The sequence below is a fragment of the Pelophylax lessonae genome, assembly GCF_965119305.1.
Source record: "Pelophylax lessonae genome assembly, chromosome: 4".
Taxonomy (NCBI): domain Eukaryota; kingdom Metazoa; phylum Chordata; class Amphibia; order Anura; family Ranidae; genus Pelophylax; species Pelophylax lessonae.
In genome coordinates, this window is record NC_138771.1 from 493,989,072 (window position 1) to 494,016,148 (window position 27,077).

A 27,077-nucleotide genomic window follows, 5' to 3' on the forward strand; every position below is an offset into this window, starting at 1 on the left:
AAAAAGTGCACACACGCAAACGTGAACACACAAAAACTGCACAGGGTGTGCGAAATGGTCTGGCCTCCGAAGAGGTTGGACCTATACCTTGATCCCCCGGGGCGCAAGACTCCTGACAGGGACTGAGGTACTTCCTACGGTTTGCCTGGCCGAGACCTGGCAAACCCCGTTCTCCAGGGGGACTGCCGAAACAGCCCACCCCAAGTACTGGGTGGGGCTCCCCCGAAGGGAGACCCCCATGAGAGAGGGCGAACTAAGCCAAAAGGCCATGTCCACCCCCTCCCAAGACTTTCAAGGTAGGCCCAGAGACCCACACCGTACTCGTCGTGCTGCTGTGGGTGCGATACACTCCCGCGAGACTAGTCCCAACTCCAGACGAGGCTGTCCAAGGCGAGGGATGCGGCCTAAGAAGGCAGAATGACATCACAAAAATATCGGCCGATACCGATAGGTCAGGGAAAGTGCATATCGGCCCCCGATATATCGGCCTTGCTGATAATCGGTTTATCCTTGCGTTCCACTCCAAACCGCTGTTCTGCTTTGCCAGTGCAGTTGATATTTTTGTGTCTATGATGGCATCACTTTTCAGACTTCTATTTGCAGTTCTGTTTGGACTGATCAATTTGCGGTTTCCGCCCTTAATGTTTCTTTGCCTTTTTTTTTTTTTTTTTTCCTTAATGCTACTTTAAAAAGCTAGACCTGTTGTTTTTTTTTTTATTTGACAGCCTGTTCCGCTGTGCCTGTATTTGGTATTGGGGTACAGTTAAACATTAATTTTTTTCTCTGCCATTTTTGTTCACAGCAGAGGCTCTTATAAACAGAATTAATCTCGCATATATAACCAGTTTTGCAATAAAATAACGCACTCAATTTAAGTAAAACTAGGGGCTCTTATTTATTTTTTTGGTTACTATTGCTAACTGCCTTGCACTTGTAATGCGCAATTGACAATTGTATGAAGTCAATGTTTTTTTTATCTGTTGCATACCTTTTTAAATAGATAATAAAATGGCAGCATTAGGAGTAATACTAAATGTTTATTATTTTTTTATTTTTTTGCATTTTCCTGGAGTTCTATTAGTAGTAACCCGCCCTACTCTTTTTTTTTTTTTTTTTTTTTTGTGTTCCAGGTAAAAGATGGCAGTCCTTTAGAGGAACCTAAGAAGAGAGCCACGGTGGTGGCTCCCCATCCCCCCGGCCTGAATTATGGAGGATGGCCAAAATAATAAGGTGAACCTGGCTCATGTGCTGTTTGACCGCTTCGTCCAGGCCACCACCTGTAAGGGGACATTAAAAAGTTTTCAGGAATTATGCGACCACCTGGAGTTGAAACCACGGGACTTCCGCTCCTTCTACCCCAAACTCAAGTCCAAACTTAACTACTGGAAGGCCAAAGCCCTGTGGTCGAAACTGGACAAGCGGGGGTCCCACAAGGACTACAAGAAGGGCAAAGCCTGCAGCAACACCAAGGTGAGGAATGGGCATAATGGGAAGTTCTAATGTATTTCAATCACTTTACACTTTGTTATTGTAACATTTGCCTAATAACCTTTGCTATGGTTGTCCAGTGTTTATTTGCACTCTTTCATATTGCCATTATTACTGTTTTTATATAGGTCTGTAACCTCTTTCCAGTGGTCATCTTTCCATGTACAAATTATTCATAGATAAGGTTTTTGAGAACAGTTTTTCAAACCATTTACCTTAAAATAATCAAACAAGTGCAAAGGCAACAATTTTTTATTTAGTTTTAGATCGAGTAGTGAAGGATTTTTGTCCCCTGTCAGGTTTTTAGGCCCTGTTTACACCTGAGCGTATTTCAGCTCGTAAAACGCTCATCTCTGAAGTCTCAAAACGCTCAACAAGCAAAAACCTATTCATTTCAATGGCCCCTGTTTACATATGAGCGTTTTTCTCACCCGAAGCAAAACACCTGAAGCTCAAAATGGTACATGAGCTTCTTCTTTGGCAGATTACAAGTTTTTTTGTTAGATGTCAATGTAATCCAAATGTTGGAGTTGTCACCAGAGCAAGCTGTGAGGGAAGATTCTTCCACTGGGGACACCTGCTCTGGTGACAACTAAGAGGGAAAATATCAAATTATGGCCACTAGATAGAGCTTATGAGTGAACGTCGACTCCGTCTAGTAGCTATAATGTGGTATTTTCCTAATTCCCTCAATCTGGAGAGCTATTTGCACACACAATGAATGTGCATGCAGTTTTGCACAATGAAAAGCGCTGCAAATTTTTTTTATAAATACACCAATTAGTGCATCTGTTGGCAGGAGTATCGATTTAAACTTTTTGTTAAAGCCGTTGTTTTCTCCTTATGTACAAAGCATTGGTTTTAGTTACTTTTCATCAACCCCCTAAAACAAGAACAGAAATGTATGTGTAGCTGACATATTTCATGTAGAAATTCTGGACACTCATATTAATTACTCACTGTCTGTCTCTGCAGTGTCTAATTATTGGCGCGGGGCCATGTGGTCTGCGTACTGCCATCGAGCTCTGCTTCCTTGGGGCCAGAGTGGTGGTGGTGGAAAAGCGGGATGCCTTTTCGCGGAACAACGTCCTTCATTTGTGGCCCTTCACCATCCATGACCTGCGGAGCTTGGGAGCCAAGAAATTCTACGGCAAGTTCTGCGCTGGGGCCATTGATCACATCAGTGAGTATTGTGAACTCTGCTATAACATTGCAGTCAGAATCTGCCAGATGTGGTCTGGGTCCCCTCTGGATGTGTGTGTGCATGTTTTTAAAGCTGAAAAAGTTGGATATGAACAAAGCATATCTTTATAGTGTGCACTTGTCTCAACTTGTCCTCTGCTATCATTATGAATCATTTTTGATAATGGTGTTTTTTCCTGACACCAAGAAAAAAAAAGGTGACAGGGGAGGGACCTCCAGCTAATTGACAGCCTCAGCTCTGTTCCTTTGTGCTGTGTCAAGGGGGAGTGTTCCTTCCCTCCACTCAGCTCTCAATGAGCTCTGCAGTGTAGAACTTCAGCTCTCTGTCCCATTTTTTCTGACAGCTCAGATGAGCTTTAAAAATTCTGGACTTTGAATGACTGTAGATAAGATACAACTTATGTAGGAGGATCTCTGTGTATCACCCAAGGCCAGTCACTTCAATGGGTATGGAAGGGTTCACAACCACTTTAAAGCTAAATTCCAGCCTTGCTGTTTTCCCACACTTATAACAAATCTTGTGACCATATGGTTAAAAAGACTCGCATCTCAAAAATATTATTCTTTGAAGCTGCAGCAGATATCTTGCACCTGCCTTTATTTGCTGTCTGAGCAACTTCACTACTCCTCAATACCATATTCTCCTGATCCATATTGTAATTTGCTTGCTGCTCACAGATGTTGGCTTTCTCCGCCACCAATCGTTTTTGCTCTTCATAATGCATTGGTGTTATCTTTAGGGCTGAACAGCTGTTTCTTAGCATTCTATGAAAGACCACCTCCCCTGTACCCCTTTAGACATGCATTTTCATACATGCTGGCTACTGGGTGGTACAGACTTTAGATGTACAATCTGCTGAATTTCATATGTAGCACTGCCCCTTTGAGGGCTGCTGGATTTTTCACCTTTCAGATCCCCTGGGTTACCGATAGCAACTGCATGCAAAATCTTGAACTATTCACAATGCTGAGGACTTCTATCTGAAAATCCGGCAAGGCGGCAGCTTCATCCTGTCACTAGATGAATCTGAGGTAAAGTTCTTTAAGCACTTCTCTTCAGGGTACTCGACTAGCACCCCCTTTCTATCCACCAGCTGACACCCGTCCTCTGACTACTCTACTCCGGAGTGGCCCCCTTCCTGGTCAGACCCTTAGACACGATCCCCTGTACTCACAATACTGCTTTTCAGGTTCTCCAGTGTCTCAACTCCTCCTAGTCAACTCATGTGGGCCTGGGTTCAGCTCCTCACTTCTGGCTCACCAGGTTGACTGTGACCATACACCAACCGCTGCAGAAGAGCAGGCAGCCGCCACCCTCCTTCCAGGACACTGCTCACCAGCCAAAGACCCCAAGCACATGTGCCCCTGGCTTTTATACTACACCCCACTTTGCACAGAGACAGCAGTCTGTGCCAATCACTGGGGCTGTATCAAAGCCTGTGTGTCCATTGGTCAGGTTTCCTCCACTGTCTAATGTGCCTCCCCATTGGACCAGTGGGGGCACTCCCACAGACCACATGAATCACACACTGAGCACATTGAGCAGACCTAACTCACAGATCCTGCTGTCTGTTAAGCAGAGTGCAGTATAGAATTTACCTGCTGCTCCTCTGATAGGCAGACAGAGCGAAAAACTATACTCGCTCTCTAGCACTTACCTAGGAGGGTGCTACACATATAATGCTTAAAACAGCAGTTCAGTGATTGGGGGGCCTCCTATGAAGCTGGCCAACATTTACATAAAACCCTTCAAAGAGCAAGCCCACTGCTTGGGAGGTCTCTTGAAACAAAGATTTGCGGCAAGGTGCCTGCTTGCCCCTTTCACCAAATTTGATCTTTTACAGAGGAAAAACCAGGAGAGAGCCCCACCAATTAACTCATTATGTTTATTATAGTATATCAGGGCTCAACAAATCCCAGGTGCCAGGTCACCATGGAGACTAGAAATTGCATCCTGGCGCCTAGGCTTTTTTTTTTAGCCCATTCACTATTGCAAGGATGGACAAGCTATGGCTGTACTTCCCCTTTTTAACCGCCTCCCTTTGAAAATATTCGAGAAGTTCCTCTGCTTACTTTGTCGCAGAAGGTGGCATTCTTAGTAGCTATCACATGTTGGAGTTGGCTGCATTGTCCTGTCGATCCCCTTACTTGGTGATTCATAGGGACAAAGTGGTGTTGCGACCCTGTCAGGCATTCCTTCCTAAGGTTGTCTCGGGGTTTCATTTGAATGTAGTCCTTGTGCTACCATCTCTATGTCCGTAGCCTACACATCCTAAGGAAATTGCCTTGCATTCTTCTAGATGTGGTTAGGGCGATTCCGGTGTACCTGATGGTGACTGAAACTATTAGGAAATCCAATTCTTTGGACCTTGTAAGGGGCAGGCTGTGTATGCTGCGACCGTTTCCAAGTGGATCAGGCAGACAGTGGGGCAGACCTAATCCATTAAGGGTCAGGTTCCTTTTTATAAGGTGGAGGTACTTGCATCTTTGGAGTTCAAGTTTTGCAGGCTGCTGTTGTGGAGGCTTCCGCTTCTTGAGGGTGAAAATTTTTCCTGGTGGTGAGCTCCAGTTGTTCTTAGTTGAGCTCCTGTTACCTGGTTTGCTATGTTTAGCCTTGTGGGGAATTGTGCGTTTGCTGTTTTTTCTCCACCCCTCGTGCTGACTGCTTTGGGACATCCCCAATGGTCTGACTACTTGAAGCTGTGTCTGTCAGTGAACGAAAGAAAAAACTGGATTTTTGTCTTACAGTAAAATCCTTTTCGCTGAGGTATTTTTTTTTTTTTTTTAACAGTCAACTGATAATGTTTATGGAAAGATGATTAGTATAGGGAATTTTTAGGCTTCCAAAAAAGTAAACAGGGGTACGTTGCAGGCAGCTGTGCATATGAAAAGCTTTTGCATGGCCCAGTGTGATAACCTCTTCCTTGCGTACTCCAGTAACCAATAGAAGATGTTTCTGCCATCACTGCCAAGCTTTGTACCCCCCCCCCCCCCCATTCCTGCCAGCAACATCTAAATTACTGCTGTCATTTATTACGATCTGCCTCCTCGGGAAGATTGAAGCTCCCTGCAATGTTCTCCTGGTTTCCTCTGACTTCGCCTGTCCTCCACCCATATACGTCACACTAACTGCTGATGTGATTTTTTGTTAAAATTACTACACAGATAATTGGAAAAGTAATCAGGCTGATGGAGGTCCGTCTGCCCAAGGGATAAAGGATTTTACATAATGATTGATTTGTGCTCAATCTGAATAACGGTTCATCTGCATTAAATGTTTTTTAAGCAAATTGTAAGATGTTTAACGCTGGCTCTCGTCACCACTCATTTTATGAGAAATATATTTCCTGATCATTGCAGATGGTGATCAAACCTGTTGTGGAAAGGTTAGACGCCTTGTCAGATTTTTATTAGCGTGACCCCCCCACTGTGCAGATTCACCCTTTCTATTTGTCCTGGTGACCATTGACCCTGGTACAGAAAGTGAAGGGAGAGCCAAAAGTTTATAACTGTCGCCTGAACAGTAATAGGGCGATAATCTTCTCTTCCAATGGAAACGCCTGTTCTAGTGACACCTAAGAGCAGTTCCCACCTTAGAGCACCAACCCCTTCACATTCCTGTCCTCATCCCCTTTATTTCACCCCCCTTCACATTCCTGTCCCCACCCCATTATAGCACCCCCCTTCACATAACTGTACCCACCCTCTTCATAGCACCCCCTTCACATAAGTGTCCTCACCCATTTATTAGAACCCCCTTCGCACTGCAGTCCTCAGCCCCCCCCCCCCCAACAATCCTATTCTCACTCCCTTTATAGCATTATGTATTCCAATTTTGGCTCATCTGGAGAAGGTGTTTTAGCCTCCAAAAGGGTTCCTGTGGTGGGCAAGGTTATGGTCTTGCTATGGATGCTATATTAACAGGTTAAAAGCCTTCATTAAAGTGTCCTTCAGTTTGGTAGGTGCAACATTGTGGCTTCAAGAGTATGCCAAGCACTGAAAGTCTGGTCTAGGGAATTTGATCCTGTCATTGGGTAAAACCTTGGGTAGTTCCTGAAAATTTTGAGCTTCTCGATGGATGCCTTGGAAGCTTCCATTAGGCAAACCTCTTGACTGGGCGTTGTCTGTCCTAATGAAGAGAATCCTGTGGCTCAGTGCTGGCCCGCTGAACTTCTGTTGAAGAAGCAAACTTGGCATGTGCTCTTTGAGTGCGAACGTGCGCTTGGGACATCATTGGATCCCTCTATCCAAAAGAAGAATGTTGGGGGGGAGAGAGAAACAAGCTGATGCCGAAAAAGAAGGTGCCAAAACCAATGGGTCTGAAAGCTGAGCCTGCTTGTTTTTTTTTTTTTTTTATCAGCCACAGGCTGTGGGCTCCAAGCAGAAGCCTACCACCCAGTTCTACAAGAACTGGTACTTGAAGACCTTCAAAATGTGGAAACAAGTTCACTACCAAGTAAAGAGACTCCTCCACTCTAGTGGTTTGGGGGTATGCTGATCAGCCTTTGTGGCTGTCTGGACCTGGGGCATCACAGATGAATCCGTCTACAATGGACTTGTTGCTGTGTTGCCCACCCCTATTGTTCAGTGCATTGGGGGAACCCCAAGTACTCATGAATAGAAGAACCTGTGTCCTGTGATGTACAATTAAGAAATCTGGATTTTTAGCTTACCTGTAACATCCCTGTCTTTCAGTACACCACAGGTCTATTCTGCTCCAAGTGGCAGCATAACGAATTCATAAATATGAAACCCTGTGTCCTGTGATGTATGATTTTTTTTTTACAAAAAGCTATATTTGGCTTACTTATAAAATCGCTTTCTTGCAGTACATCACAGGACAAAGGGCCTCTTCTTGGGTTCCTAATTGCATCCTACAAAAGGGAGGCTGTACTGGAAGGGCTTATGCTTGGATTGGAAAGCCCGCTTTTTTTTTTTTTTTTTTTTGGGCGGGTGTTCATTTACCTGAAAGTGATATCCTAACCCACGTAGTCAACAATAAGAAGAAAAACTGTTTCCTATGATGTATTCCAAGCATTTCACAGGTAAATCTGAAAAAAAAATCCTAATTTCTTTACATATACTGAACAAAATTATAAACGCAACACTTGTTTTTGCCCCCATTTTTCATGAGCTGAACTCAAAGATCTTAGAAAACCGGGATTCATCCATGAAGAGAACACCTCTCCAAAGTGCCAGACACCTTGAATGTTGGCAATTGCCCACTCAAGTCGGTTTCAAAGACTAACTGCAGTCAGGTCGAGATACCAATGAGGACGAGGAGCATGCAGATGAGCTTTCCTGAGACAGTTTCTGACAGTTTGTGCAGAAATTCTTTGGGTATGCAAACCGATTGTTGCAGCAGCTGCCTGGGTGGCTGGTCTCCGATGATCTTGGAGTTGAAGATGCTGGATGTGGCGGTCCTGGGCTGGTGTGGTTACACTGGGTCTGCAGTTGAGGCCGGTTGGATGTACTGCCAAATTCTCTGAAACTCCTTTGGAGACGGCTTATGGTAGAGAAATGAACATTCAGTTCATGGGCAACCGCTCTGGTGGACATTCCTGCAGTCGACATGCCAATTGCACGCTCCCTCAAAACTTGCAACATCTCTGGCATTGTGCTGTGTGATAAAACTGCACATTTTAGATTGGCCTTTTATTGTAGCCAGCCTAAAGGCTCGTACACACTTGACGAAAATCGGACGAAATATCCTCCGATTTTTCTCTCTCATGCTCAGCGGTCATAACCGTTTTTAGTTGACCGTACATAATGTTCAAGAAATTTCTCGTCCAATTTTTTTTTTTTTTTTTTTGGGGGGCGTTTGTCCCGGGTCGTCAGAAACTTCAGATCATGTGCAGGCTTTCATATCCAATTTTTCGCGGACGTACTGCGTACACATTAAATGAAAATTGGTCGTGCTGGGGACGGACGATAAAAATTTTGGCGTTTGTCCCTCCGTTTTTCAGCATCGGCTGCTGAAAGTTGTGTGCACACTAGTCGAAAATCGTACGATTTACCTCGGACGGGAATTTACGGCAGATTTTCTACTAGTGTGTACCCCACTTTAGGCACACCTGTGCAATAATCATGCTATCTAATCGGCATCTTGATATGCCACACCTGTGTGGTGGATGGATTATCTTGGCAAAGAAGTTCTCACTAACACAGATTTAGACAGATTTGTGAACAATATTTGAGAGAAATGGGCCTCTTGTGTACATGATGTTTAGATCTTTGAGTTCAGCTCATGAAAAATGGGGGCAAAAACAAGTGTTACGTTTTTTTATAATTTTGTTCAGTGTATTATTTTAGACCCAGTGATATCAATACTGGGTCTCTGTGATTATTTTTGCAATTTAAGCAAATCATAGCTGTTGGGAAGATCTTAAAATCTCTTGATGGGTAGATGTCCATCTGGAGGAGTTGATGTTCCTAGGCAGGCTGTATTTGCATGCAGAACACCCTAGGTCAGGGAAATCGAACTGTGGCCCTCCAGCTGTTGCAAAACTACAAGGCCCATCATGCATGCCTCTGGGTGTCATGCTTGTGGCTGTCAGTCTTGCTATGCCTCATGGGACTTGTAGTTCTGCAACATCTGGAGGGCCACAATGTGCATATCCCTGCCCTAGGTAATGCCCACCTGTGATGCTGAGCCTCCATGATTGAGAAAACTGAAATCCAATGGAAGGGGGAGTCAGAGGACAGTCAGATTTGGTAGTAAGGAGATAGTGATGATGATGATGGAGATCCTCCAGTTAGGAAATTAAACCTTTCAGTACATAGGAGGAGCCTGTACAACTACAAGACTAAACTTTTAGGCTTGAGTTCAGCCTGAAGTGGTTCAAGGATTTGATTCAGAATAAAAACCTGGAAGAGGTTCCATTTTCATGCATGTAAATTCAAAAATTACTATTTGAACTGCTCATTTTAAAAATTAAAACCTTCTTTGTAGTAAAACGCACAATAGCAAATTTCTTGACCGGCCAGTCTTGGGCCAAAAAAAAAATTCTCCGCTTCACTGAGCAAGTTAAATTGTCATCTATAAATTTTCTTCTGTCTGGAATTTGGCGAAAGCAGAAACCATTCTAGAAGTTGAATAGCCAAATTTAACTTTTTTTTTTTTTTTTAATCTAAGAAGCAAGCATTTGAAAGGGAAACTAGTTTATTTTTCAGTGCACCTACATTTTATATTCTCATCCTGTTTACCCAGATTGTGTTTTTTTTTTTTTTTTTTGTATGGCTTTTACATTTCTTCTTGCTTTCTTTATTTTATTGATTTTGTGTGTTTAATGATTCTCCCTCCTAGATTGGCATTACATCAGACAGTGCAGTCAGCATCCTTGTTTTTAGGACTGCTGAGATCAGATCACGTTTTAGCTGAACTTGCTGTTCACTTTCACATGGGCTGTTATAAAAAAAAAAAAAAAAAAAAAAAAAAAAAAAAGTTAGTTAAAACAACCAAAGTGCAAATATAGAGTTATAAATGACATATTATGCAGTCTATCAGTACCATTAATACACCGTTTTTTTTTTTTTTGTCATTCTGAACCAAACTGTATCTGTTCTATTACGTGACCATTCCAGCACATTTTGTATTTTTCCACTTCCTCTCACAAGCCAAACTGTCCAACAAAAATGACAGCTACAGGTGTTGGGACAAACCAAATAACAATTGGGAGTGCTTAAATCCTGATTGAGGTTCTAACATGATGTCTATCCAGAAAGGGTCATGGCTGGAGTTGCTCTAGAGTCTGCTGTAATACAGAGGTCGGATTTGCCACATGAATGAATTCTCTTCCTCCCTTTTTTATATTCCAGGTATTCGCCAGCTGCAGCTCATACTTCTGAAAGTGTCGCTTATCCTGGGAATTGAGATTCATGTAAATGTTGAGTTCCAGGGATTGGTTGAGCCACCAGAAGATCAAGAGAATGAGCGTGAGTAAAAAAAAAAACACCTCACTAAAAGTCCTTATAATACACATCATTTATATCATACATGTCCCATAAATACCTGTACAGTATGTTATATTTTATTTGCTACATATGATATATGAAACGTGTTTATCATTTACTAAACTCGTGATTTAATCTGCTTATATGTTGCCTTCCATGCCCCGAACTCGCAAGCGATTTTTTTTTTTTTTTTTTTTTTTTTTTTTTTTTTTACATACCCTTAGATTTGGTGATATCACCGGGTCTCTGTGTTTCTCCAAGCAATGCAGACAGATCTTGGCTATTGGGAGAGGCTGGCTACCTGAAAACCTTACATTACTCTGCCTCAGTTTGCCTCTCAAGAGTCCTTAGCTGTGATCCAAGCATAGTACTTACTCTTGGGAGGAGTTATATAAAAATGCCTCGATAGGTGGATGTCAATCTGAAGTAGTGGGCATTCTATGCAAACGGTTTTTGCCTTTACACTACCCTAGCAATACCCACACGTGATGCTAAGCCTCCGTGATTGGAAGAACTGAAATCCAATGAATGAAAGGGACAGTCTGGTTTGGGAGGAAAGGGCCAAATGATGCTGCATTTCAGCAGGTCAGATTGGTGGTCTCCATCTGAATTGCTGCTTCTAATGCATATTGTGAGACACTCACAGTGTGCAGTGAAATCAGAGTAAGCCATTTCAGTACAGGAGAGGAGCCTGCAATACTGTGCAAGATTGAAGGGAAGGCTGGAGATCAGCTTTAAATTACCATTTTATGTTTGTGAATTTTCTGCAGATGTAGCGCAGAATACAATTTATTTGAAAGGTACCATCTATAAAACCAATATTTATTTGTCAGGTACGGGCTGGCGGGCCACAGTATTTCCTAAAGGTCACCCAGTGTCTGAATTTGATTTTGATGTCGTCATCGGCGCGGATGGCAGGAGGAACACGTTGGCAGGTGAGTTGGAATCCAGCTTTGTTTGGGGTTTTGTTGTCCTGTGAAAAGCTGCTGAGACCTTTTTGCTTCTTTGTCTCCTCAAGGTTTCCGCAGGAAGGAGTTTCGTGGGAAGCTGGCCATTGCCATCACGGCAAATTTCATTAACCGACACACGACAGCAGAAGCAAAGGTGGAGGAAATTAGTGGCGTGGCCTTCATCTTCAACCAGAAGTTCTTTCAGGACTTGCGGGAGGCCACGGGTCAGTGTCTGTCGACTAATCTATCCTTTGTGTGTGGGATAATGACAGCTGCAGTACATGACTGCTGTGGGCCCTGGGAACCCAGAGGGCCCTGTTAAAAGACATTAAAACGTGCCTAAAAATCTTCGAAGTTGCTTTATATTGGAGAATGATTCAATTGGTGTTCTGTTCCTCTTATTCAGTGTGAACAGCCATGAAAAGATTCTCCACAAAACATATTTTTAGTGCAGTAATAAAATGTTCAGAAATAAAATTCATAGAAAAAACTAGGAATGCTGCAGTACCCTTTAAATACATTCACTTCCAAGCCTTACACCTCTGTCCCCACTCCTTTGAGGTCTTCAAAGTGCGGAGCATGTGAAAGCACAAAATTACTGCTCTAAAGGTCTCCTGGCTGGGCTCTACATTGCCAAAAGAGTTCAGTCCTATGGAGAGGCTGTCCACCTCTCGGATGAATAATAGATGGCATCTCAGTAGGAAGGAATAGAGAGGGTCTTTTATGCATGTGGAGCCTCACTCCTAAATCTCTAGAACAGCGACTGACCTGCTCCCAGTGAATCAGAGACCAAAAAATATAAGTATTCAGACTTGCAAATAAGGCTGTTTGCAGGTACTCCTGGGAGACTCCGCAAGGATCCATGCATTTCGGTGTATGCTGGAAGCCCCAATGAATGCAATGGGGGCCTGAAAGTGCTTGCAGCTGTTTGCACGTATTTTCTTATGCAGCGATTACCAGTGGATAAGTGGACCTGGATGCCTACTGTCTGAGTCCAGGGCCGGTTATCCTCAGGTAATTGCATATTGTATAGATCCCCGCTGAGTCTCCTATGGGTAATCGTAAATTACCCCATTCTCAATTTAGAATGGGGCCTAATATTGTGGGGGGGGGGGGGGGCTGTCACTTTAATAAGCAGATCTTAGCGGACAACAGTAAAAAGAGAAAAAAAGTGAAAGATTAGGTTTATACAATTGCAGTTTTTTCTGCAAAGCTGAAGTTCAGGCAAACCGCTTAATACACCAATAAAATGCATGTATCAGAGCTGTTTTACCGGCCATGGGATTAGTATTTGTGATCCAGTCCTAAGGTTTACACTGCTCTGACACACAGCCCAGCCCCGCAAAGGACCTGTCTTTTCACTCCTGCAGTTCTGTAACACTTGCAGATCTTGACACTCCCCATGCCTGTGACTGGATATTGAAAGGAGAGACAGTAGATTGATGAGCTAATTTCTCTGACACTCTGCTCTCCCCTTATGAGCATGTTTCTTGTTAGCACATGAGCACTGCAGCACACCTGATTGGCCCCTTGTGCTGCTTTTCCCTCTGTGATTCTGAGCTCTGCTATATACTGCAAAAGGCTGATACGAAGTCAGATTCAGGTACTTACACTGACTGAATAAAAACATTCGCACATTCAACTATATAAATACAGGGCTGCTTTAATTTGTTGTAATTAAGCAAGCAGCATTCAGTAATTTGGTCAGAATGAAGTCCTTATTTTTTTTCTTCCTCCTCCACTCTGTCTTCTTTTTTCACAAGGTACTCCCTTCTGTTCACAGGTATCGATTTAGAGAACATTGTCTATTACAAGGATGACACACACTACTTTGTCATGACCGCTAAGAAGCAGAGCTTGCTGGAGAAAGGGGTCATCTTACAGGTAACATCGGGCTGAATCCCATCCTTTCATTATTGCAGCATGATAGCAAGCAAGGTGACAGCCTTGGAAGCAGTATACAGCTTGTACAGCAGACAGCGATGGGGGATTGTTCTACTGACAGGTTCCCTGGGACAATAGGCATCTGATTTTTAGTGCCCCGTGTAATCTAAAGCTGGGCACTCACTACAAGCTTTTTTTCTTACAACTCAGCAGATTGAACAAAAAAAAAAAACAAAACTGTCCTCCCCGGGCGAGGTGCTATACTAACCATTCAACATTAGTACAGAAATCTCCCCCGCTAAGCTGTCTTTTTCTGACGGTGACGAAACCCCTGCCAGAACACTCCGATTATTTTTTAATCCGACTTTCGGCCTATGTGTACCTGGCTTTAGTATTGCTTTTTGTGTGTTAATCGAGTGCACCCATATGAGTGCTATTACCAGCCTCCTTTACATATACACTCACCAGGCACTTTATTAGGTACACCTTGCAATTACCGGTTTGGATACCCCTTTGCCTTCAGAACTGCCATAATTCTTCATATCCTAGATTCAACACTGTGTTATAGTCCATACTGACATGATAGCATCAAGCAGTTGCTGCAGATTTGTTGGCTGCACATCCATGATGCGAATCTCCTGTTCCACCACATCCCAAAGGTCCTCGATTGGATTGAGATCTGGTGACTGTGGAGGCCATTGGAGTACAGTGAACTCATTGTTATGTTCAAGAAACCAGTGGTGAGATGATTTGAGCTTTGTGACATGGTGCATTATCCTTCTGGAAGTGGCTATCAGAAGATGGGTAGACTGTAGTCATAAAGGGATGGACGTGGTCAGCAACAATACTCGGGTAGGCCGTGGCGTATAAATAATGCTCAGTTGGTACTAAGGGTCCAAAAGTGTGCCAAGAAAATATCCTACACACCATTGTACTACCACCACTGGCCAGCCTGAACTGTTGATACAAGGTAGGAAGGAATTCATGCTTTCATGTTTTTTACGCCAAATTCTGACCCTACCATCTGAATGTTGCAGCTGAAATTGAGACTCCTCAGAATAGGCAACATTTTTCCAATCTTCTATTGTCCAATTTTTGTGAGCCTGTGCGAATTGTAGCCTCAGTTTCCTGTTTTTAGCTGACAGGAGGGGCACTGGGTGTGGTTTTCTGCTGCTGTAGCCCATCTGCTTCAAGGTTCGATGTGTTGTGCGTTCAGAGATGGTATTCTGCATACCTTGGTTGTAACTAGTAATTATTTGAATTATTGTTGCCTTACTATCATGTCGAACTAGTCTGCCCATTCTCCTGAGCTCTGACATCAACCATGCATTTTCTCTTTCGTTCATTGACGGACAAAGCTCCAGAATCTTCTTGACCATTGAGTTATGCTGCCCCCTACAGGAGTAGGACACTAGGCAGGAAAAAGCTTTACTACGCCTATGGGGCAGTCCCAGGGGGTATACTCCCACTCCCTGCTATAGGCATTCCGTTTTTTTTTCTGCCTAGTCAGGCATAAGGACCTAGTTCCTTGCTGGCATGTCTAGCCCTAGCATTTTTTCTTTTTTAAACAGATTTTTCTTTCCTCTTTTGTTATTGCCTGTTCATGTGAGAACTACAATCAATTGCTGGACTGGGCGACGGACTGGGCGACGGACTGGATATTCTAGATCCTTATGGTTTCCCATGTCCGGCTAGCGAGCGCTCTAAATTTCGGTCACTGTGGGTCTTTCGCCCCCTCCCTGGGTGTGGTTATGAGCTGGCTGTTGCCACATGCTCTTCAGGAGGGCTGGTTGGAGCTGCTGCTGCTGACCGGGTTTTCCTGGTGCACAATGGGAGGTTGAGCAGGGTTCCCTGTCATCCTGGGGGTTGGGAACTAGGGCAGGGATGTCCTCGGGGCTCCCTGCGGCAGCTGTTGGGGTAGGGGAGTGGATGTTTTACCATCCGTGGTATGCGCCTCACGCGGCCGGATCCGGACGGAAATTTTGGCCGTGGCTATTCGGGCCTACTCTTCAGCTGTCCGGGCGGCTGATGGGGCAGCTGACCGAACTGCTGAGCGGAACCTATGTGAGGCAGCCTCTGTGAGGATGGTTGAAGCCACTGCCTCCCGTGTGAGCATCTGCCCCCCCCCCCTCCCCATGCCCTAAAAAATTAGGCCGAGGCCGATTTGGGTGCCTCTGTTGGGGGGTGGCCTCAAGTCTAGCTGAAGCCCCCAACTCTCCCTTTGGGCATCTGCCGGACTGAAGATCCAGGCAATTGCGGCTTGGCCTCCACAAACATATGGTCAGCGTGGCACCTCCCTTGATCCGGGTGGCGCTGCGGTGGTGCTTCATTTTTAGTGACAATCTTGCCGCCATTGTGTGGGTGAGGGTACCCTGCCTGCATGTCCGTGTCACGGCGTGTGGACCCCCCCTTTAAGGGGCTTATGTCCTATTATGTCCTCTATGGAGGTCTCGGAGGACAACCCCCTTGTTTTTTGCGTGGTGTCATGGGTGGTCCATTTGTGGACCCTTGGCCAGCGTTCCCTTGTGGGATCCCCTTTAGCGGCCTCCCCTGATTTTAATGTTTCAGAATGAGCTTAGTATGTATCGACCTTACTGGGTCTGCGTCCACGCGTTTTAAGTGCTCTGATAGTGGGGATGATTTCTCTTCTACTGCAGCCATGCATGAGAAGGCACTGGTGGATGCACTGGTTGTATCAGTCCGGGCAACTTTAAAAATGGAGGCTGCTGCGTCTGAGGCAACGGTCCCCTTTTGGTACCCGCAGCTCCTCAAAAGCAGCAAAGGTATTCCCTTTTCCAGCCTACTTTGACAAAATTGTCGCGAGCCAGTGGGGTTGTCCTAAGTGCAATATGGCGGTTCCTAAGCGTTTTGCTAGACAGTATCTCTTCGAGGAGTGTCTGTTGAATAAGTGGACAGTCCCACCTGTGGTGGACTCTCAGGTTTCCAGGCTGAATAAATCCACCCTAATTCTGGTGGAGTAGTCTCCAGCTTTTAAAGATCCTCTTGACAGGATAGCCGAGACTTTGGTCCGCCACATGTTTACTGCGGCCGGTTCGGTCCTTAGGCCGGTGTTTACGTAGCTTTGGTGTCCCAGACTCTGTCAGAGTGGGCAAAGAATTTGCGCCAGGATCTGGAGGGGGGGGGCTGCTTCTCCCTCCCTTTGCGGAGCTGGTGGACCAGTTGATCCAGGGGTTGCAGTTCATCTGTGATGTCACTCTGGATGCGGCTCCCTTAGTGTCTAGGCTGGCCGTGACAACAGTGGTCCTTTGGCGCAGGATATGGCTGAAATGCTGATCCCTGGACCAGACTTCCAAGAAGTCCTTATCTTCCCTTTGTGGGGGGTCGCCTGTTCGGAAACTCCCTGGATGATATCATTAAGCATGATCTCAAGACAAGGGATCTAAGTCTGTAAGAACCTCCTTCGGAGGTTCCAATAGGACCTGGTCTGGTAAGCTGAGAGCGGGTTCTTCCGGACCCGTGGACCACCCCGATTCAAGACAAGCTGATTGGGTCGGCTAAGAGATCGAGTTTTGGGCTTATCCTCCAGAGAGGTTCTTTCCTTACAACCTGCGTTTTATCCCCTGACCGCCTGCAAGGTCTCTTGCAAGGGGTGGTGCAGGACTTGCAACTACAAGTGGTGATTGTTTCCCGGTTCCAGAATCTGAATGTTTTTAAGGGTTTTCTTCAAACCTCTTTACAGTTCCAAGGAAAGAAGGCAAGATACGTCCAATCCTGGACCTCAAAGCTCTTAACCGCTCTATGCGGGTACAGATATTCCAAATGGAGTCAATTTGTACGGTAGTGGCATCCCTACATCAAGGGGATCTTCTGGCCTCCTTCGATATCAAGAACGCTTACCTTCATATTCGTATATATGTCGGTCATCCGCGCCTCCTCCCCTTTGCCGTGGGCGAGGAGCATTATCAATTCGTGGCATTACCCTTTGGTCTCGCCTCAGCTCCTCGAGTCTTCATAAATTGTTGGCCCCGGTGTTGGCATTGTTGCGCCAGTGAAGGATTGCGGTACTGGAGTACCTGGATGATCATCTTCTGCGAGCAGAGTCTTCGACTGCTCTGACGTACAACCTGGAGATTACTGTGCAGACTCTGCAGGAGTTTGGTTGGAAATTGAATTTCCAGGAATCTGCTCTGGTTCCATCCATCTAGTTTGGACTATCTGGGTCTGCCTCTTGACTCGGCCTTAGCCAGGGAGTTTCTCCCATGGGACAAGCTCCCAAAAGCTGCAGGATGCAGTTCGGCTCATGTTGTCCAGCAGTCGGTCATCTCTCAGGACTTGCATGTGGTTGCTGGGCCTGATGGTGTCTGCCTTCGAGGCGGTTCCGTTTGCACAGTTCCACACGAGACCTCAGCAAAAGGAGGTTCTTGCCAGCTGGGACAAGAATCCAGTCAATAGACAATCAAACCACCGAGGTGTTGAGGAGCGTCTGGCCTTGGGTACCATCAAGGGCCAGGTTTTGGCCTTGGCAGTTTTCTTTCAACATCCTTTGGCCATGCATTCTTTGAGTCACACCTTTTTATTCCGGGGTTTCGCCACTTGGCTTCTCCAGTGCAGTCTCCGTTGCCTCCGTGGGACCTCAATTTGGTGCTGTCGGTTTTCCAGAAACTGCTTTTTGAAAATATTTGTCCCTGGAGGTAGCCTTGTTGGTGACTATTACTTTTCCACGCAGGTTGGCAGAGCTGGCAGCTTTGTCTTGTTACATTTTATTTGGTGGTTCACAGAGATGAAGTGGTGCTTCGCCCTTGTCAGTCGTTACTTCCTAAGGTTGTCTCGGGTTTCCATCTGAATGAAGACATTGTGTTGCCTTCCCTGTGTCCTAAGCCTAAGCATCCTAAGAAGATTGCCTTGCATTCTCTGAATGTGGTTCGGGCAATCGGGGTGTACCTGGCAGCTACCGAGTCATTTAAGAAATCAGACTCCCTACTTGTTCTTACGGATGGACATCGCAAGGGGTTGGCTGCGTCTACTGTGACTATTTCCAGATGGATCAGACAGGTCTATTCAACTAAGGGTCAGGTTCCTCCTTTCCTTTTTTTAAGGCGCATTCTATGCGGTTGCTTAGTGCTTCCTGGGCCTTCTGCCATCAGGCGTCCGTGATGCAGGTTTGCAAGGCAGCCACTGGTCGTCTGTGCACACTTTCACAAAATTTTACAAAATAGATGTGTTGGCATCTGCGGCTGCTGCCTTTGGACGCAAGGTTTTGCAGGTTGCTGTTTGAGAGGACTAGTTCTCTTTGAGGGTGTATGTTGTTTTTATTTTTGTTTTTTTTTTCAGGTGAGCTACAGTTGTTCCTGGTTAAGCTCCATGTTACCTGGTTGGCTATGTTTAGCCTTTGGGATTTTTTTCTGCTGTGTTTTTTCCCACCCCCACATGTTTTGACACTGCTTTGAGACGTCCCAATGGTCAAGAAGATTCTAGAACTGTGTCCGTCAATGAACGAAAAATAAAATTTGGATTTTTGTCTTGCTGTAAAATCCCTTTTCTCTGATGTTCATTGACGGACACAGCACCCACCCCTCTATTGAGATGGGTTATTTTTCTTCTCACTCTACTTGCAATTAAACTGAATTCCTATAGCGGGAAGTGTGGGAATACACCCTGGGACTGCCCCAATGGCGTGGTAAAGCTTTTTCCTGCCTTTTTAGTGACAGTCTTGCCGCCATTATTGTGTGGGTGAGGGTACCCTGCCTGCGCGTCCGTGTCACGGCGTGCGCCCCCCCCCCCCTTTAATGGGCTTATGTCCTATTATGTCCTCTATGGAGGTCTTGGAGGGTGACCCCCCCCCCCTGTTTTTTGCGTGGTGTCATGGGTGGTCCATTTGTGGACTCTTGGCCAGCGTTCTCTTGTGGGATCACATTTGGCGGCCTCCCCTGATTTTAATGTTTCGGAGTGAGCTTAGTATGTAGCGACCTTACTGGGTCTGCGTCCACGCACTTTAAGTGCTCTGATATGATTCCTCTTCTACTGCATGAGAAGGCACTGGTGGATGCACTGATTGTATCAACTCCTTGACCCTGCAAAGGAGACCTAGCAAGAAGCGCCTCCCTGGGCCAGCAGGGTTTCTGTGACGGCGGTGATCCTTCACCGCATGATCTGGTTGAAGTACTGGTCAGCTGTGACCAGGCTTCTAAAAAGGTGCTGACTGATCTTAGTTTTATAGGTGACCATCTGTTCCGTGCCTCTATGGAAGACCTCATTAAGGGTCCAACGGGAGGTAAGAGTACATTACTTCTGTAGACTGCTCAGGGCAAGGAACCTCAACGTAGGCGGGGTCCCTTATTTTCGGCTCACAAGCGGAACTTTCGTCTGGCTGGCTCGAAAGAGAAGGGCTCGAGATCCACCCGTAACTTTGCGGGAGGCTCCAAGAGACCCTGGAATGGTAAGTCCAAAGCTGGTGCTTCTGGTTCCCTGGACGAGCCTTCCCCAGCCTGAAGGGGTGCCCTCACCCGCGTCTGGGGTGGGGGTATAGGACGTCTCTGCTTCTTTCCAGATCCGTGGACCTTGCTCATTCAGAACAAATCGGTCCACAAACTGATTCGGTTTGGTTACAAGATCGAGTTTCGGTCCTTGCCTTCCACAAGATTCTTTCCTTCCAACTTACGCCTGTCTCCTCCAGAGCAGCTACAGGGCCTCTACGGAGCAGTGCAGGACCTGTTAGCACAAGGGGTTATTGTGCCGGTTCCAGAGTTGCAACGTGTCCAAGGTTTTTATTCAAATTGGTTTACAGTTCCCAGGAAGGAAGGCAAGGTTCGTTCGATCTTGGATCTCAAGGCTCTGAACCCTTTTGTAGGGGTTCAGAAATTTCGGATAGAGTCAATTCGTACAGTAGTAGCTTTCCTGCATCAAGAAGATCTGCTGGCCTCTATCGATCTCAAAGACGCTTACCTTCAAATTCCAATATATGTTGGCCATCAGCGTTTTCTTAGTTTTGCCGTGGGCAGGAGCACTTTCAATTTTTGGCGTTGCAATTTGGTCACGCTTCAGCTCCTCGAATGTTCACAAAGGTTTTGGCCCCAGTGTTGGCCTTGTTGCGGCAGAAGGGGATTGCGGTACTAGGTTACCTGGATGGTTTACTTCTACGTGCAGAGTATTCCTTGGCTCTAGAAGCTGACTTGGACATTACAGTGCGAACTCTGCAGGAGTTTGGGTGGACACTGAATTTTCAGAAATCAGCGCTGTCTCTGTCCACAAAACTGGACTACTTGGGTCTGATGCTGGATTCAGCGTCAGCCTGGGTGTTTCTTCCTCAGACAAAACTTCTGAAGCTACAGGATGCTGTTTAGCTTCTGTTATCCAACCATCGATTGTCACTCAAGACTTGCATGCAAGTGCTGGGTCTGATGGTCTCTCCCTTTTAAGGCGGTTCCGTTTGCGCAGTTGCACACCAGATCTTTGCAAAGGGAGATTCTGATCAAATGGAACAAGGAGCCACTGTCATTGGACAATCTGATTCTGTATAGTGGGGGTTCAAGTAAATCTCTCCTATAGTGGCTCCGTTCCCCCGACTCTACGTCTGGGGAAAATCCTTTCTTCCCCTGTATTGGACTGTAATCACCACGGATGCCAGTCTGTCCGGATGGGGAGGTGTCTTGGGAGTGTGTTTTTCGGCCCAAGGTGTCTGGACTCAGTAAGAGCCCAGGTTGCCGAACAACATCCTGGAAATTCGGGCGATCTGACTTTGTCTCAATTGACGGATCGTCTGCAGGATACAATCAAACAATGCTACGGCTGTGGCATATTTCAATCATCAAGGGGGCACAAAGAGTGTCCTGGCAGGCCAAGGATGTGGCCAGTATCTTGAAGTGGGCAGAACGATATGTCCCGGCCCTCTCTGCTATGCACATTCCGGGGGTAGAGAATTGGCAAGCGGACTATCTGTCGGCAGACGTTGGATCCGGGAGACTGGTCTCTCACCTGGAGGTTTTTCATCAACTTTTGTCTTCGATGATGGACTCCCGATGTGGACCTGCTGGCTTCCCGTCTCAACAGGAAGGTGCATAGATTTGTGTCAATGTTTTGGGATCCTTTGGCCAACGCTGCAGATGACTTGGTGGCCCCTTGGGGCAGTACTGTTCTGATTTACGCCTTTCCTCCAATACGACTTCTGTGGAGACTGCTCTGAAGAATCGAGGCAGAAGGGATTCCAGTAATTCTGGTGGCGCCAGACTGGCCTCGCCGGTCTTGGTACGCAGGCCTGGTAAGGCTGGTAGCAGACGTCCCTTGGAAACTTCCTCTCAGGGAAGATCTTCTGTCTCAGGGACCAATCTTCCATCCTGCTTTACGGTCGCTGGCTTTAATGGCGTGGCTATTGAAAGCCAGGTGCTGATAGACAGAGGGCTGTCAATGTTGGTGATTCCTACGCTGTTGAAGGCTACGTAATCTACTTCCAGGAAGGTTTATCATCCAGTTTGGAAGGTGTACGTTACTTGGTGTGAGTCATGGGGGGTTTCTCCTGGCTCCTTTTCTGTGTCTCGCCTGTTGGCGTTTCTACAATTGGGTGTAGATCAACGTTTGGCACTATCAAGGGCCAGATTTCCGCCTTGGCTATTTATTTCCAAAGGCAGTTGGCGGTGAAGTCCTTGGTTTACACTTTTGCGCAGGGAGTTCGCGATCTGGCTCCTCCGGTGCAATCCCTGGTACCTCTCTCAATTTGGTTCGGTTGGTGCTTCAAAGGCCTCTCTTTGAAAATATTTGAGAAATCCCTCTGCTCACTCTTTCGCAGAAAGTGTCTTTCTTGGTAGCCATTACTACTTCACGTCGCATGTCGGAGTTGGCTGCGTTTTCCTGTCGGTCACCTTACCTGGTGATTCATAGGGACAAAGTGGTGTTGCGATCCTGTCCGGCGTTCCTACCTAAGGTTGTCTCGGGGTTTCATTTGAATGAAGACTTTGTGCTACCGTCCCTATGTCCTAAGCCTAAACATCCCAGGGAAATCGCTTTACATTCTTTAGATGTGGTAAGGGCAATTCGGGTGTACTTGTCGGTGACTGAAACGATTAGGAAATCTGATTCCTTGTTTGCTCTAATGGATGGACCTCGTAAGGGGCAGGCCGCATCTGCTGCCACTATTTCCAAGTTGATCAGGTAGACGGTGGTGCAGGCCTACTCTATTAAGGGTCAGGTTCCTCCTTTCCCTGGTAAAGCGCATTCTACGAGGGCGCTTAGTGCCTCCTTGGCCTTCCATCATCAGGCGTCGGTGGTTCAGGCGTGCAAGGCAGCTACTTGGTCGTCTGTACACACATTCACAAAATTTTATAAGGTGGATGTACTTGCATCTTCGGATGTGGCGTTTGGCCGCAAGGTTTTGCAGGCTGTGGTTGTGGAGGCTTCCGCTTCATGAGGGTGGAAATTTTTCCTGGTGGACAGCTCCAGTTGTTCCTTGTTGAGCTCCTGTTGTTACCTGGTTGGCCATGTTTAGCCTTGTTGGGAATTCTGCTGTGTTTTTTCCCACCCCTCATGTTGACACTGCTTTGGGACATCTCAATGGTCTGAAGACTAGAAAGAGAAAACAACTGGATTTTTGTCTTATCGTAAAATCTTTTTCTCTGAGGTTCATTGATGAACACAACACCCGCCCCTCTGTTGGGGTTGAGTTATTTGTTCTTCTGACACTGCTTGTTACAAACTCGAGTCCTACAGCAGGAAGTGATGGTATACCCTCTGGGACTGCCCCAGGGGCGTAACCAAAAAGGTTTCCACTTAGTCCTACTCCTAGAGAGCGAGCGCATAAGCCCCAATGGTCTGAAGACTTGAAGCTGTGTCTGTCTGTGAATCTCAGAGAAAAGGATTTTACGGTAAGACAAAAATCCAGTTTTTTTTTTTTTTTTAAACGTGCTGGTTGAATGAAAAAAATGACTAATGTTTTATATATATATATATATATATATATATATATATATATATATATATATATATATATATATATATATATATATATATATATATATATATATATATATATATATATGTGTGTAATATATATAATATTTATTTTTTAAGAAAAAAATTAACTTAAGGAGGCTAAAAAGGAGTGACCCCCCCAAGAAGGCAAAAAATAAGCAGATTTAACTGAAGCTTTTGAGCGTATAGCATGCAGTCTTCAGAGCAGTGTTGTTGTTCCTCCCTATCCAAATGTGATTACTTCTTTTGGCAGCGCCTCCCTACCGGCCCTGGCATCCGGATGGCAGATGTGTGACCTGCTCTCCAGATATTAAATGCAGAAATTCAGTAGTAGACTGGAGCATGCAGTCACTTAATCAGTCCTGTTGCCAAATGTAATACTGCACCCTTTTTTTAACCTCTTCTCTTCTACTCCTGAGAAATTGAGGAAAAAAAATCCTAATGATAAACAAGTGCCTTAAAAAATTATAAGTATTTTTGGCACTACCTCAAGGATGCTAAAGTGTAGTTGCTCATGCACACAGACATAAATACAGATGAATGAGAGTATAGCATAAAATACCCCTGTATTTGAGACATCCAGGAGTCCCAGCTGGTGCATAATTCTGGTCATAGGACTACAGTAAACCCCCCGCTCCATCGCGGTTCAGTTTTTGCGGTCCCGGTATATTGCGGTTTGTTCTGTAATGTTGTTTTACTATATAAATCATTAAAAAATTAAATAGTTTTGTGTTTTCTATAGCTCTTGCTATGTCTCTCAGTATATTTTATGTGTTTTAAATGAGTTTTTATTGTTTTAAAAGTGTGTTTGAAGACCTTAGGGCTTTTCTATTTAGCGGATTTTCACTTTTCGCGGCTGGGTCTGGAACGTAACCCCCGCAATGGAGGGGGGTTCACTGTATATTGATAAAATACGGTATGCTGGTATCCACATCTAAACACCGGTATTTGCACTCGCATATTGCTGTCATTTCTTGAATGTGGAAGTTTGAGAAATTACCGGTGCACATATAACCACAAGCAGCAGTGTTTGCCACAAAAAAGCAAAGACTGTATGTGGAAAGTATGTACAAATGTTTAATGGTATACAGTAGTTTATGTTGAACTCTGGGATGGTGATTAAAGCTATACAATAGCCCTGTGCAATCAGTAAGCAAAATCACTGATGTGAAAAATAGAAATATCCGCCCTTATGGAGAAGATAGGTGGCTGCAGCCTACCTCAAAAATATAGACAATACAGTCAATATTCAATTAATAATAGGGGTAGTGAGGTGATAGGCAGCACCATTTACCTCACTACCCCTATTAAAAATCACTGATGTGATCTTGATTAACATTGCAAATTTTGTATAAAAACTCACTATTTTAAAAATCCGCGATGCCCTTATTTTATACGGCATCTTCCCCAATCCCCAGCATCCAGGAGGAAGAAATTAGGAAGCGGTGATGCCACTTCCTGTTAATGTTCGTCACTGCTCGCTGGGACAACACATCTCTTGGCCCCTGCCCTAGGGATTAGCTGCCCTGAGTGGGCAGGACTTGTGCTGCTCCCAGGCTTCTGACTTTTCCCATCCACATCACTGTTCCCTGCTCTGCCACCTCCCCTTATTTTATATGTCAGCATGTTGTACATTACCTCCTCACAGTCCAAAATTGCATGTTGATGTGATGAAGAGCACTTACTCTGAGTCTGAAGCATATTCGCATATTCTGCACATATTGTCTGTCAGTGAAAGTTTAAGGTCATAGGAGGTTGACCAGAGATCTGCTGGTCAATCAATCTAACTACACAGCTCAGAGTCTGAGACTCCTGACAGCACCCATTATAATGTAATAACATCACCACTCAAAATACAAAGAACTAGAGTGGGGATTGTACAAGACTGGTACCTGGGGGGATAGGGGCATAGCGGCCACTGGTCTTGTGAACAGGATGTTAAGAACACAGAAGGCTTTCCATTGAACCAGGAAGGCTGTGTTTATGACAGGCAGGAGGACTGTGCACTGGAACACCAATAAATTTAGAGGTTCAGCAGCACTGTGTACATGTATCTTAACATTTTTGCCCAGAGTTCAACTTTAACTTTTTTTCACCTCTTTGGAATCACATGTTCAAAGTTTAAGTTGCACATACTGTATGGTAAATTTTTTATGCCGTAGGTAGATTGGGTACTGGACACGCTTGTATTTTTATATACGTAATAATATATAAATGATTTGAAAGGTTTTAGAATGTTAGTTGTTAGATCTGTATTTGACATATGCTCTCGAAGTTTAAAGTACAGTAAAACCTTGGATTGAGAGTAACTTGGTTTTGCAAGAGGAGCAAAATTTATTTTATAAATTTTGACTTGATAAACAAGCGATCTCTTGATATACAAGTAGCGTCATGTCACAACTGAGTATAAATGGGGAGGGAGGCGCCTTGAAGTGTAGCAATATGGTTTACATTAAATGAAGCTTAAACATTTAGCATCTCACATGGTTGATGATCAAAAGAGGCACATCTAAAGGGCCATACACACTATAAGCTTTTCTGAAGACTTTTTCCTTCAGATTTACCTTTTCTATGTAGTGCAAGGGCCTGCCAGATTGCATACAAATTGAAAGTGTTTAGGTTTGACCTCATATTATATGGTTTTGGTAAGTCTAAAGGAAAAAGTCTTCAGAAAATCTTATAGTGTGTATGGCCCATAAGTATGCAGGAATCCAGGGTAAAGCTGTCCACATAGACCATCCTCCACCGCTATTGACACCATCCTTTTCACACTGCGCTCCACGAGCGCTTCAAGCCATGCTTTCAGATCGCTCTACTGCAGGGTAGTCTTCCCAGTCACAACTGTGGACTGTCGGCGGTGAGGAGGACGGTCTATGTGCACAGCTTTTATACCAGTTGCCTGTATTCTTAGGTGTGCCTGTTTTAATGATCAAATATATATATATATATATATATATATATATATATATATATATATATATATATATATATATATATATATAAAATAAATAATGTATATGTATGTTGCTAAATGTAACTGTATTGCTACACTTAGAGGCGCCTCTCTGCTCTTTTATACTCTGTAGTTCCTGCTGGATTTTGCTTCTAATCCCTTGTGGGGGCTGCCATTTGTGGATGGACAGTTTATGGTCACACAACCTATCGCATTGCTATAATCTTTATTTGGACTATAAACTGAAGGACTTATGAATAAATGATTCTGGAACAAACCATCTGAGGTTCCATTATTTCCTTCGGGGAAATTTGCTTTCATACAAGACTGCTTTGGATTGCAAGCATGTTTCCGGAACGGATTATGCTCGCAATCCAGGGTTTTACTGTAATATTAAAGGCAATTATAAAAAAATAAATAACATCTCCTACTTGCTCGCTCTGTGCAATGGTTTTGCTTATAACAGCCTCAATCCTCCTCTTAGGTCCCCCGCCTGCGCTCTTGGCCCCTCTCTCCTATTGAGTGTCCCCAGAATAAGCCGCTTGCAGTAGGGGCACCCAAGCAGGCGCGCTCCCGAGCTGCTGCTTTGTGTGTCCATTTAGACTCTGAGCTGCAGTTTGCCCCCCTCTCCATTGCCTGTCTTGCTGTGATTTACAGCATTGGGAGCCAATGGATCCTGCTGCTGTCTCCGCCAATGAGGGGGGGGGAGAGTCTCTGGGAGCCGATGC

The 27,077-nt window shown here is 45.0% G+C and overlaps 1 protein-coding gene across 2 annotated transcripts in view; it reads left to right on the forward strand.

The window, feature by feature from the left end:
* LOC309554140 (F-actin-monooxygenase MICAL3-like) overlaps positions 1–27,077 on the forward strand; it is a gene marked incomplete at its 3' end in the record, with an annotated part of 157,213 nt that overhangs the window by 112,559 nt on the left and 17,577 nt on the right. For both annotated transcript variants that reach the window (XM_082255735.1, XM_082255734.1), the window contains exons 2-7: positions 1,131–1,470; positions 2,464–2,671; positions 10,510–10,626; positions 11,478–11,579; positions 11,663–11,818; positions 13,378–13,478. In XM_082255735.1, the coding sequence (XP_082111861.1) occupies positions 1,207–1,470; positions 2,464–2,671; positions 10,510–10,626; positions 11,478–11,579; positions 11,663–11,818; positions 13,378–13,478 (948 nt within the window). In that variant the 5' untranslated portion in view covers positions 1,131–1,206. The remainder of the gene's footprint in view (positions 1–1,130; positions 1,471–2,463; positions 2,672–10,509; positions 10,627–11,477; positions 11,580–11,662; positions 11,819–13,377; positions 13,479–27,077) is intronic.